The 12586-nt window shown below is 46.3% G+C and overlaps 1 protein-coding gene across 3 annotated transcripts; it reads left to right on the forward strand.

The window, feature by feature from the left end:
* The first annotated feature begins 1028 nt into the window (after positions 1-1028).
* LOC309865713 (small ribosomal subunit protein eS10) lies at positions 1029-8202 on the forward strand. Of its 3 annotated transcripts, none has more exons than XM_082732432.1 (6): positions 1029-1270; positions 2107-2256; positions 2483-2654; positions 4592-4669; positions 7189-7244; positions 8115-8202. In XM_082732432.1, the coding sequence occupies exons 2-6, from the start codon at positions 2107-2109 to the stop codon at positions 8154-8156; spliced, it is 498 nt and encodes a 165-aa protein (XP_082588558.1). In that variant the 5' UTR covers positions 1029-1270; the 3' UTR covers positions 8157-8202. The 3 variants fall into 3 exon arrangements, with proteins under 3 accessions (XP_082588558.1, XP_082588559.1, XP_082588560.1); XM_082732433.1 differs by having other exon boundaries at positions 1230-1520; XM_082732434.1 differs by having other exon boundaries at positions 1233-1626.
* Positions 8203-12586: the final 4384 nt, after the last annotated feature.

The following is a 12586-nucleotide window of genomic DNA, read 5'->3' on the forward strand; positions in this document are numbered from 1 at the left end:
AAAATACTTGAAAAACTAGGTGAATATTTATATAATCTTGAGATGCTAAGTGACTTTTCAAACATTGTACCAAAGTCTGAAACCATAAAGATTTGGATATAAAGAAATGTGAAACTTCCATTTCAAAATATCATGAAAATCAAAACAAATGAAAAAATGGGGTAAATTCTTGAAGAAGTATGTGACAAAGGATTAACAGCTTTTATACGTAAAAAGTGATTTCAAATTAATAGGAAAAAACTTTCAATAGGAAAACTGATGGTGGAAATGAACCATTAATAAAAGAAGGAATACAAATGATGAGCTGCAGAAGTAGTCAATGAAAGTGAATTAAAAGAGCAATTAAATTAATATTTCTTACTATCGGAGTGATAAAAAATGAATAAGAATATTATCCAATCCTAGCAGGATTAATAAGAACGTGAGCCTTGTTAGTCACTGTTGCCTAGAATGAAATTGATAATGCCTTCCTGGAAATCAATGCAGACTGTACAAAATGTACAAATGTGTGCTTTGTTACTCAATAATTACAACTTCCAGGAGCATATTCTAACAAAAATAGTGGACAATTGTGCACATATGTGTGTGGTATTATTACTGATAATAGTGAAGGGCTTTAAAAATATATATCCAGTCATAGGGTGTTGATTAAACTATCCTACAGTGGACTACTGTCATTACAAATTTAGATATTAACTAACATGAAAAGATTCACGATGTATTGTTAAGTGGAAAAACACAGGTCACCAATCACATCTTACATAACACAGGTATGTATTTTTCTCAAATACATACATATATTTGCTTGGATGCGTTTTAGTTTGGAAAAACATATACCAAAATGTGAATGGCCATTATCTTTAGCCTATAGGATTCTGTTTCATTCTTTTATCTCTGTTACTGTTCTGTCTATATAGTCTCTCCCCGCTCAAAAAACATCTATTACTTCCATGATAATGTTAATTTGTCGATGAGAAATAAAGAAGTGGCGTGCTTCTAAAGTGCCTGTCGAAGAATAAAAGTAACCATGCTCCGAACAAGCACGCAGGCTCACAGGTTCCAGTGAGGGCTCCCACGTGCGCTTCTGGTCGGGGAGGTCAGCGTCCGCTGGTGCCTCCGATCCAGCCCCTTTTAGGCACCTCCGAGGCCACCCCAGGCAGCCCGCGGGTCCTCGCGGGGGGCGGAGCACGCCAGCCCGGAAGAGACGCCGCGCCGCGTCGCGCATGCCCCTTCCTTTCCAGCTCCGGCACCGGACGTAGCAGCCGCCGAGGTGCGTTTCTCCGCGGTCCGATTTCTATCGGTGTCCATCCTGGCTTTCCAGCTGTCGTAGTCGTCGCTCGTCCCCGGCGTCGGGGCGGGGGAGCCCCTGTGGCTCACCGCGCGCCCATTTCTGAATAGATGGGCCGGGGGCGCACGGCGGGGGGGTGCGGGGGGGAGCTGGTAGAAGATTGGCGGTCGGTTGGCGGAGGTCGAGGAGGGGAGGATTGAAACCCTGGTGCCGCGGCGACTCTTCTGGCGAGGTTAGGGAGACTGCGGCCCCCCTTGCCCGCCTTTGTTTCGCTCCGGAGTCCCTCATCCTTGGCCGCCTCCTGGTGGCCCTGGAGCTCTGGTTTGGAGGAAAGAGAGGTAGGGGATGAGGGTGCGAAGGCCTTGGCCTTTTGGTTTGGGGTCAGCGGCCTGTCACGAAGGGAGGGCTCCCCTCCAGGCCCACCCTGCGTCCTTGCCCCTGCAAGTATTCCGCGCTAGGTACAGTTGCTGATGTTTCCCCAAATAGTCCGGGAATACAAGGTTTGCTGCCCCCCGCCCGTACGTTATATTTCTGTGGGTGTGAGAGTAAAGTCTGTAACGAGCAGTAACCCTACTCCTGTTTTACTCAAACATCATGGCAAGATTTTCCTCCAGCGTGTTTGGGAGGTGGAGGAGGGTAACCAGGGGCTTTCAGTTTTGCAGGGTTTGAAGTTCTCTCTGCAAGTTGATCACGGTGTGGTTTGAGGTACCCGCCCCTTGGACTGGGATTCCCTGGGGATCGTTCTGGGGTCCTGAACTTGGTTGCTGGGCCCTGGCTTCATTGCTCAGAAATGTTCCTGATGATATGCTTCCTTCCAGATGTTGATGCCCAAGAAGAACCGAATTGCTATTTATGAACTCCTTTTCAAGGAGGGAGTGATGGTGGCCAAGAAGGATGTCCACATGCCCAAACACCCTGAGTTGGCAGACAAGAACGTGCCCAATCTTCACGTCATGAAGGCCATGCAGGTAGCCTGGGGGCTGCTCGAGTGGGGTGCAGATGGAGGGATTTTCCACTAAATGTTCGAGGCGCATTCCAAGGAGAGGTCAGGACAGCCAGAGCTGCTTGCTGCCTTGAAGGGCGCTGAGGTAGATACACCATGAAAACTCGTCTATGCAATTTAGCTTCCTTTTGCGCCAAGCTTCTAGATTGAAGCCTCTGGTTCTGTCTTGATAGTTGTGTTCTGTCTTCCAGTCTCTCAAATCACGAGGCTACGTAAAGGAACAGTTTGCCTGGAGACATTTCTACTGGTACCTTACCAACGAGGGTATCCAGTATCTGCGCGATTACCTCCACCTGCCCCCTGAGATTGTGCCTGCCACTCTGCGCCGCAGCCGCCCTGAGACTGGCAGACCACGGCCCAAAGGTATGTTGCCCGTGTAAAGGCCTGCTCTGAAGTTGATCCTTCTCTGGGGGAGTGTATATGAAACTTGGGGGGGATCAGACAGACGAGGTCTTACCATACACCATTGGTGTCCACTTAAGAGGGGGCTCTGGCTTGCAGGACCTGGGCCAAGGCCTGGAACCTTTGTACCTTGTCATGGAACCGCGATCAGGTCAGGTCTTCAGGGATGCCATTAAACAGAGCATAGTTTGCGTCCTGGCATGTATGGTTGGGCATTGAGTAACTCTTCGAGACCAGAGCAAAGCTATTTACCACATGTGAAAGAGATGGAGAGTGTTCTAGAGTTTCTTGGCAATGAGAGCGAAAACAAGTCAGATAGGGGAGGGCGGGTGTGTATATAGTTGTAGCGTGAAAGGATGTGCTTGTGGGGGATGAATTACATTCTGGCTCAAGATCATGGTTGGCTCACAGTTGCAGGTTGTCAAGGTTATGGTTCTCTTTCTTTAGGTTCTGAAAGAACTTATCACAGGAACTTTGTAGGAGCAGCAGTTTGTGGGCTTGGGTGATGAGGTGCAGAGGGTCCTAAAACAGATCACCAGACTGCCCAGATTCCCGTGGAGACAGGCTTGGTAGCGCTCAGGAATTTGTATTTTTTTATGACAGCTTCCTGGTGGGGTTCTGGTGGTTGGGTGGGATTATGTATCAGTGGAGGAAAGGTTCTCCACTACATCTTGGAATCCCAGGGTGGGGGAGGTTGCATTGTCTGGACCCCACTGATTCTGATTTGGTTGGCATAGATGGGACCTGGCATTTATTTATTTTAGTCACTCACTACAGGTTCAATCTAACTTTTCATACTAAAAAAATATATAGTTGACCCTTGGAACAACTTAGCGGTCAGGGCGCCTGTGACGTCATTGTCCCCGTTCCCATCCCCCCCCATTGTCCAAGATTTTTGATTTTTTGAAAACTATTAATAGCCTGCTGTTGACCAGAATCTTACTGATAAGAAATAGTTTATTGATAGCCTTAAAATAAAGAAGAGAACATTAAGAAAATAATCAACATATTTACTGTACTACTATATTTTTATCGAAAAAGGGATTGTGAACCCATGCAGTTCAAACCTGTGATATTCAAGATAACTACGATCTATATTCTAATCATGTGGATTTGAAGGAAAGTTCCAGGGTAACTAGGTGAAGAAGGTACCAGATTAAACTTCCAGTGTTGATGAGAGTATCTTAAAAGTAGCTTTTTTTTAACAAATATTTTATTTATTTATTTGACACAAAGAGATCACAGGTAGGCAGAGAAGCAGGCAGAGAGAGTGAGGAAGCAGGCTCCCCGCTGAGCAGAGAGCCCAATGTGGGGCTCGATCACAGGACCCTGAGATCGTGACCTGAGCTGAAGGCAGAGGCTTTAACCCACTGAGCCACCCAGGCGCCCCTTAAGAGTAGTTTTTAAATCTGCCGTTATATCCACAATCTAGTGAGGTGTGTGAAGAAGCCCAGAGCAACTAAGGACTCTTTGGTGGCCTCTGTATTTACACCCTGACTACTGGAAGTGGGGCTTTCAGCTTATGGTACCTCCTTTTCTGTTTGCCCAGGAGATTTTCCACTTCAGAGATGGGTAATGTTCAAAATTTTGGCTGTTCAGATGTTTGTAGAAACGGTTGGATTGCTTAATTTGCCGAGTAATTGGAAAATGTGTGTCTGGGTTGAGAAATAGAACAGAAAAAAGTGATCCTTTTACAGATGGGTGGCATTTTAATTTTGCGTGTTCTAGGCTCTGGAGAAGCCAGTGTCGGTGATGACAAAATTTCTAGCTGATAGCTCTGGGTCCAAGAGTTCTGTCCCCTTTAACCCAGCATAACTAAGTTGTTTCCACTTTTCTCATCCTGAAGGGCACAGAGTCTGCACATTGCCCTACATTCACATGTCATTTAATTTGTATAGGTCTGGAGGGAGAGCGACCTGCAAGACTCACACGAGGGGAAGCTGACAGAGACACCTACAGACGAAGCGCTGTGCCCCGTGAGTGAAGCATCCTCTCTGTCGGGGGCATTGGGGAAGAGTCCTTGGATTCTTGGGCACCCTGGCTGGGGCTCAGCCCTTGAAAGTGCCAAGGTGACCAGGAAAGATTCTTGGTCTCAATCTTCAGGTCCTTTTTAGCTGGAGTCCTTGCAGGGGTTTGATGGGTGGGGTTAGGACAAAAGCCTGCTTCATTGGGGATACAGACAAGTTCTGTTGAAGAGCTCTAGAGCAAAATTGAAAACTTTCAAGAAAGCAACATGCTTTTCTTAGTTTTGTAGTTGTGTTCCTGTGTCACAGATTCTTGAGGGCGCCCACTTAAGTTATCCTTACTGTTTTCTTAAAAAATAGTTTTAAACAGAAAAAAATTTAGTTTTTAAACAGCAGGTGTTTGCATTGATTTGGAATAACAGATGTTTGTTCATTCAGACAATGTATATACATTGAGTGTGACTTGCCAGGCTCTGTTCTGGGAGCCAAAGACAGTGTGCATAACAGACAAAAGACGTTTCTCATTGAAATTGCGTTTTAGTAGTAGGAAACTAGTAAGCAGAAAGGACTGTCTAGTATGTCCATGGCATGGGTGCTGCAGGGAAAAATTCAAGCAGAGGGATCAGTGGTGCAGTTTTCAGGGAAAGCTGCAGAAGTACGATTTAATAAGCAAACACCTGAAGGAAGGAGTCAGCCAGTGGCTCCCTGGGGGACGACCATGAAGGCACATGGCTTTCTGAAGCAGAAGGCAGCGGGAGAGTCATATTGAGGATGTAGGTCTCATAGCTCTGTGGGCCATGGTAGGGCTTGGGATTTATTTTATTTATTTTTTAAAGGGTTTTATTTATTTATTTGTCAGAGTGCACAGGCAGGGGGAGCAGCAGGCAGAGGGGGGGTGATGTAGACTCCCTGCTGAGTAGGGAGCCTGATGTGGTACTCCATCCCAGGACCCTGGGATCATGACCTGCAAAGGCGGATGCTTAACTGACTGAGCCACCGTGAGTGACTTAACCATCCCAGGGCTTGGGACTTTTTTTCAATAGTCCATATCTTTGTTGAGAGGCAGTTGATGGTGATATGAAAGCAAAGTATGAAGGGTCTTTTTCTTTTCTTTTCTTTTCTTTTTTTTTTTTTTTTAAGATTTTATTTATTTATTTATTTGACAGATCACAAGTAGGCAGAGAGGCAGGCAGAGAGAGGTCGCGGGGGCAGGGAGCAGGCTCCCTGCTGAGCAAAGAGCCCAATGTGGGGCTTGATCCCAGGACCCTGGGATCATGACCTGAGCCAAAGGCTGAGGCTTTAACCCACTGAGCCACCCAGGTGCCCCATGAAGAGGAATTTTCATTAAGTTCTTTACTCTTGCCTGTCTCTGGTCATGGCTGCTAATTATTGAAACATGAAATAGAAGTGATTACTTGACTTGAGTATGTTACTGAATAGTAAGAATTTTTCAAACGAACAGGCTCTCAGTTCAGAAGAAGTTAATGGTTGCTCCTACTAGAGGTCACACCACGTGCGGAATCAGTCAGGGAGACGAGGTTGGGCCTGAGCCTCATGGGTCTCCCAAGTTGAGGTGGGGTTAGAGCAGCCTGAACAAAAGTAGAGTTGGGGACATGGTAGCTTTGGCTGCAGGGAAGTGAGGGGCAAGAGCCTAATGATGGATGTGGTCTGAAATGGGCCAGAGTGAGACCCAATTGAGATATTAGTGAGACTACGCCCCCTGATGGTGCTGTCCCCATCCACATCCCTCGTGAACCATAACATTTCCTAGTGGCCACACCTAAGACAAGTGGAAGGTAGTTTACAGCAATAATTTTTTAAATCCAGTATGGTTTATTTATTTTTTTTTTTTTATTTTAAATGATATACACCCAACATGGGACTCAAACCTACAACCCCAAGAACAAGAGTTGCATGCTCTACCCGCTGAGCCAGCCACGCACCCTAAATCCAGTATATTTTAAAATGTTATTTTAACATGTAATCTGTATAAACATTAGCGAGATGTTTTGCATTCTCTTAAATCTTGACAACTTACATGTATGTTGCACACACCTCAGTTTGGACTAGTGGCCACCGTACAGGCAGGGCAGCACTGGGTCTTTCATCTTATTTTTTATCATGGTCATGCTGCTGGTTGGTTTTGCTTTTGTGGGCCTTCGTGTCCTTTATCTCTTCTTTAAGCTAGATGCCAATCTGAAGCATGTAAGTAACTCGGTGGGAAACGAGGGTCCTCTTTGGCCATAAAGAGGGGCACATATCCCAGGCTTTGTGGTCTGGGCAGCCTTCCTGGAAGTGACAGTTTGGGCTGTGAGTTTGGAAGGATGATTTAAGGAAAGCTGCCCCAGGAAAGGGAGGGGGCAGGAGTGGTTCACAGGGTGTTCCCACCACTCGGTGTAACTTACTTGTACTTCCCGGGGTACATTTGCGGACATGGCTTCTCCTGCAGAATCATCCTGGAGACCTGTCTTCCCTTGGTCTGTAACAGATCATAACATAAGATGACTCCGAATTGGTATTTCTCCTTCCAGCTGGTGCCGACAAGAAAGCTGAGGCTGGGGCTGGTTCAGCAACTGAGTTCCAGTTCGTGAGTATCCCTGTTGGCTCTCCCTAGTCATTGTTCTGGCCTGGTCCTGGGGGCCTACAAGTTCTAGGGATCCTATGCAGTGTGGTGGGTCCACCCCTTGCTACAGTGGATCCCCCCAAAAATAACATGAATTCTGAGTTTTTACATGAAGATGGAGTATGTAAACTTTTGTAAATAGATATATTACTGAAATGAGTCTCCCAAATCAGTACTACATGTGGCATAGTGTTGGTTTCTTCATTAGTGAGCATCATAATTGTGACTCCCTTATTTTTATGAATTAAGATTTAGGGTTAAGAACTCCAGACTAGGGAAAAAAAAAAAAAAAAGAAGAACTCCAGACTAGAGATTGAGTGAGTTCTAGAACCAAGATGGCTGGGGTCGGGGTCTTCATCTTTTTCAGATGATGTGATATTGGACACATCCCTGCTGTGCTTCTATTTTCCTCATCTTTAAAATAGGAGTTCCAATTGTAGTTGTGGCAGGTGCTTGTGCGATTAGGCAGAGTGCCTGGCACGGGGCGGGCATAGCCCTATTGGAGTGACAGCTGTTCTGTGGCAGGTCATCATGGCACAAGTGTTTGTGGGAAGGTGGTGTGTGTGGCAGGCACAAGGTCTTGTCCTGTGCTGAGAGGGAGGGTGTGTGTGTGTATGTGTATGTGTGTGTGTATAAACATACCCTTGCGTGGGTATCCATATTCCCATTTTACAGATGTGGAAACCGGCCTGGGTGGTGAATGTGGCCTCATAGTAAAAGGCAGGGCTGAATTTATGGCCTGAACTCTTGAGCTTCACGGGGCCCTGTCCTGTGATAACGAGGCCTGCTGCTCAGCCTGCTACTAATGCTCATGCTGTCTGTTTTCTCTTGCAGAGAGGCGGATTTGGTCGTGGACGTGGTCAGCCACCTCAGTAAAGTTGGAGATTGTTTTGTGTTGAATAAATTTGTAGCCAGAAAAAAATTAATCTTGTTGTGTCCTATTTGGTTTGCATTATGTGGCCTGAACAGGAATGACAGAAGGATTACAATGTAAATGGGGCAAGACTGGACTGGGGTAAGGGGTCATCCCCATGCAGGGTGGCATCACATGTGGCTGTTTAGGGATGCAGTCCTGGCCCTGTGTTCCAGGACATGCTGTCCCATTGAGTGCTGTCCAGTGTGGTTGCTTTTCGGGGGCTAGTTGGAGAGCGGGGCATCTTCTCTAGGCAGTTCCTGCTGGTGCAGCTCTGCAGTGGGGGCATGTTGGTGCTCTGTTAACCCCAGAATTTAGTCTCAACCTTCAAGGGTTAAGGTTTATATGAATGGAAGGAGGAAACAGTTAAAATTGCACAAACACCTGAAGGGAACCACCAGCCACAGGAAGAACCCATGGGAGTTTTTGTTTTTACATAATCACAATAGCTGGTTGGAACTCTTGCCATCCCAGGTTCCTTTATTTATTTATTTTAAAGATTTTATTTATTCATTTAAAAGTGCACAGGCAGAGGGAGAAGCAGACTCCCTCTGAGCTGGCAGCCCAAGATGGGGCTCTGTCCTAGGACCTGGAGATTGTGACCTGAGCCAAAGGCAGATGCGAACCATCTGAACCACACAGGTGCCCCAGTCCAGGGCTCCTTTAAAAGGAGGGAACACTTGTCCAGTGTCCTGGAGCCTTTTTAAGTGGTGGCCCTACCTACTTGTGATGGGAGTAAATGGATTAGAGTGGTGACATTCCCCAGTGGGGCCAAGTGCCATCTTGGTAAAGATACCAAGGGACCTTGTTGGTGCCATGAAGGTGCAGCCAGTGAGAATTTCAGGGGCATAATCCTGCAGAGGTTTGCTGGGTCAAATACTGGCTTTGGCTTACAGATGGAACCATGACTGGTGATGGTTGTAGGAAGTACACAGGAATGGGGTCAAAGACTTTGAGGCAGCAACTTTGGGCCAACAACTCAGGACGTGTCTGCCAAGGTGAGTTTTCTCTGTGGAACTGGTAACTAGTGGATCTTAAGGGCGTGGGGGGACTCTGCCAAGCATTGTGCAGAGATGGACAGTTAGCAAAGTGAGATTCATAACATTTGGGAACAGGTGGTTTTGTGCTGGTAGCAGCAACCTGTTTGTCTCGGTAGGCGGCTGTAATATGGACCACAAGGTGGCAGCCGACAGCAATTCCAAATGAGGACTTAAAACACTAGTTTTAAGAGATGAGCGATGAGCTTTGTATTCTGAGCCACCAATAAGTAGAAGCTTGCTTTGGCAGAAAGGTGGTGTTTGGGGAAGCTGTTTCAGTGCGGCCTTGGCTTCCTTGCCAAAGATTGCTTTTTATCCAATTTTTCTGCTGGCTCAAGTGATGTCAAGTGGTTTGCCTGTGTTCACACGCCTTGTGATTGTTTAACCTGGATTCCACTATGAAATGCTAATAGCTCCCGGCCTTTCTGTTTCCCACCAAAGCCAGCGAGCAAGCAGATGGGTTTCCTCTGTAACCTTGCTGATTTTCTGGCCCTTAAATGTCACTTTTTTGGCTAGGGCTCCTTGCCAACTCCTTTCCTCATGACTTAAATTAGTTCCAGGCTATATTCTCCAACATCACTCAAGGACTCTGGGAAAACCCAAGGAATATACAAGGTAGGATTGTAGCCTGTGGACATAAAGAACCCAACAGAGGCGGCTCTTGCGCTGCTGGCCAGCCCCCTCCCCCTACATTGGTAGATTGAATACCACTGCCAATCAATAATTATTGATTAGCTGTTCAGGGATCAGTGCTAGTAAGTGCTCTGGGAAACCAGCCTCAAGATTTGCCTTAAAAGACTTAAGTCTACCTAGGAAAACAAAACCAAAGCTAAACACTGAAAGTCTGTATGCCATGGGCACCTGACTGGCTCAGCTTGTAGGGCATGTGACTCTCGATCTTGGGGTCGTGAGTTCAAGCACGTTGGGCATAGAGTTTAATTTTTAAAAGTGTATGCTAGCTACTGTTAAGTGGTAAATAATTATGTCCAGAGTGAATTCTACGTGCAGGGCGGAAGGGATGAATGACTGCTGGAGTGACCCAGCGTAGGGTTTGTTGAGCAGAGGAAGGGGGAGACCAGTCAGGCACCGTGAAGATGCTTTCCATCCTTTATAGGAAAACCAGAATGTAGGATGGTGTCAGGAAATTCTTGTCAAAAATTAGGTTTTTTTGGGGGGGGGGGGTAAAAACAGATGTTGACTATTACAAATGCCTAGGAAGATCACCTGTACAGCCGGTTAGAAGGCAGGGAGAGGCCTCCTGGAGCACAACCTGTAGTGGGTGCAAGTTTTGGGGCAACCTGGTCCATCATCCAGGGTCTGTTTGCATCACAGCTTCACATCTCCCCACCAGCCTGGAAGCTCACCAGCTAAACCCCACTACCACTACTACCACCAACAAAGGTTGCTAAGGATTTGTAAGGGATTTGGGGTGCTGACAGCTGAAGATAAATTTCCCTAGTTCAACACTGACTTTCCAATACATAAACCCCCTTTCCCTGAAACAGTCTCCCTTATAGGTAGTGCCGGTAGCAGCTTTAAGTCTGTGATTCGCTTAAAGTCCTAACTGTAGATCTTCAAGAAGCAACTACCATATGCCTATGTTAGGGGCTGGGAGACATGTTTTTGAGAAGGATGTGTCCTCTAGCCCCAAACATGAGGGCTCTCTGGAACACTCCTTACTCGGGTGCCTGGCCTGGGCCTCCAGCATGGCAGCATGGGCCCATGGTGGCTAGGATTTCCCATCCCTGCCCTTGTTTCTAGAAGCCAGGTCTCTGAGAACTAAAAGACAGGCTCACTCACGATCAAATTCTCCAAAGTTTGGGAATACGTGGGGTCATGGACTTCTGCTGCTTTAATGCTGAACCCTTAGAATTGGTTGATCCTTTTACTTCTTAAAACATTGGAGAAAGATGGGAGAAAATCTTGTTGATAGCACTTGTTTCAAAGCCCAAGGGTGAGAGAGATCCTGGTTTGGTCACTGTCCTGGGAACAAGGTTTGTCTATTTCCAATGAATGGTGAAGGACTCTTGGCTCTCAGAGAAAGTATCAACAACTTGGGTAAGAGGGCCATTTTTGGTTAGGCTGTCAGGACAAGGACATGGTCTTAGGATGCTATGGAAGGAATCTGGTGATCTACCAGCAAACAGACAACCGGGCTGGAGGTGGAAGCAAACGTATAACAGATCCTCCTGTTGCAAACTTTCCTCCTTGCCGGCGCCTCAGGCAGCCGGTAACTTTCCCAGAACTGCTGTAATCCCTTCCTAAGAGGTTCCCTGCCTCCAGCTTTGCCCTGCTAAGGTTATTTTTTGGAAACACAAATGTGAACAAGATATTCCCCAGCTTAAAATCTTTCAAAAGCTCTGTGTTGCCTTCTAGAGTCTTCTAGAATCTAAACGAATGCTGAACTCCTTACATGGCCTGACAGGTGCATCAAAACTTTGCATCTGCCTACCAAACAAAACAAGGCTCCAAGTTCCAGGACCCAGCTAACCTAGCTTGCTGTCTTTCTCAGCTTCTTTGCATGCAGTGGTCCATTTCAGGGAAACTCTCCCACCCCAACCCACTCAGGGCTCCTATTCATTCTTCGTTCTTCAGACTAAATATCACCTCAAAGAAGCCTTTCCTGAGAGAAGTTACTCCGTTAACATCAAATGAGGTGTCTCGTTAGTGCCTGCAGCATCTCTTAGCTTGAACAGGCTGTTGAAACTGTGAAAATTTCTTCTCCATTGTGACACTGAGCCTTGCTCTGCGGGCCTCGCTCAGTGCTTCGTGAGCAGTAGCTCCTTCGTAATTCTTAGCTGCATGAATGATGTCCTTAAAGAGTTGTCTCTGAAATGTTGTATTATCCCCTTATGTGGAAAGAACACTTACAAAATTAAAAAAAAATCTCTTCAAAACTAAATTGGGAATATGAAAGTAACTGAGAAACATCCTTACCACAGAGTTTCTCCAGAATTAGGGAAGGCAGACCTAGAAATACATACTAAGTGATAAGTGGCTTAGCCATTATGGTTGGTTGTATTGGTGGCTTTCAGGGAGGAGAGAGCAAGTGCACTCTACGGGAAGGCTGGTGGGTCTTCTGTGACCCGTGGGTCACCATGACCATCTGAAGTACACCTTACAGTTTGGACTAATAGCAAGAAGCAATAATGGTGGCTGGCCCAGCTGGTGCCCCATGGAGTATTAGAGAAGGCTGGGGCTTCCTTGGCCAAGTCTAGGAAGTGTCTTATTTTCAATTCTTTTGTTTTTCAGCTTTACTGAGATATCATGGACATACAATAAAGTGCATCTGTTTAGACATCCAATCTGATTGGTTTTTACATATGGATATGCTCATGAAATCAAGGTAATGAACA

The sequence above is a fragment of the Mustela nivalis genome (assembly GCF_964662115.1).
Source record: "Mustela nivalis genome assembly, chromosome: 5".
Taxonomy (NCBI): Eukaryota; Metazoa; Chordata; class Mammalia; order Carnivora; family Mustelidae; genus Mustela; species Mustela nivalis.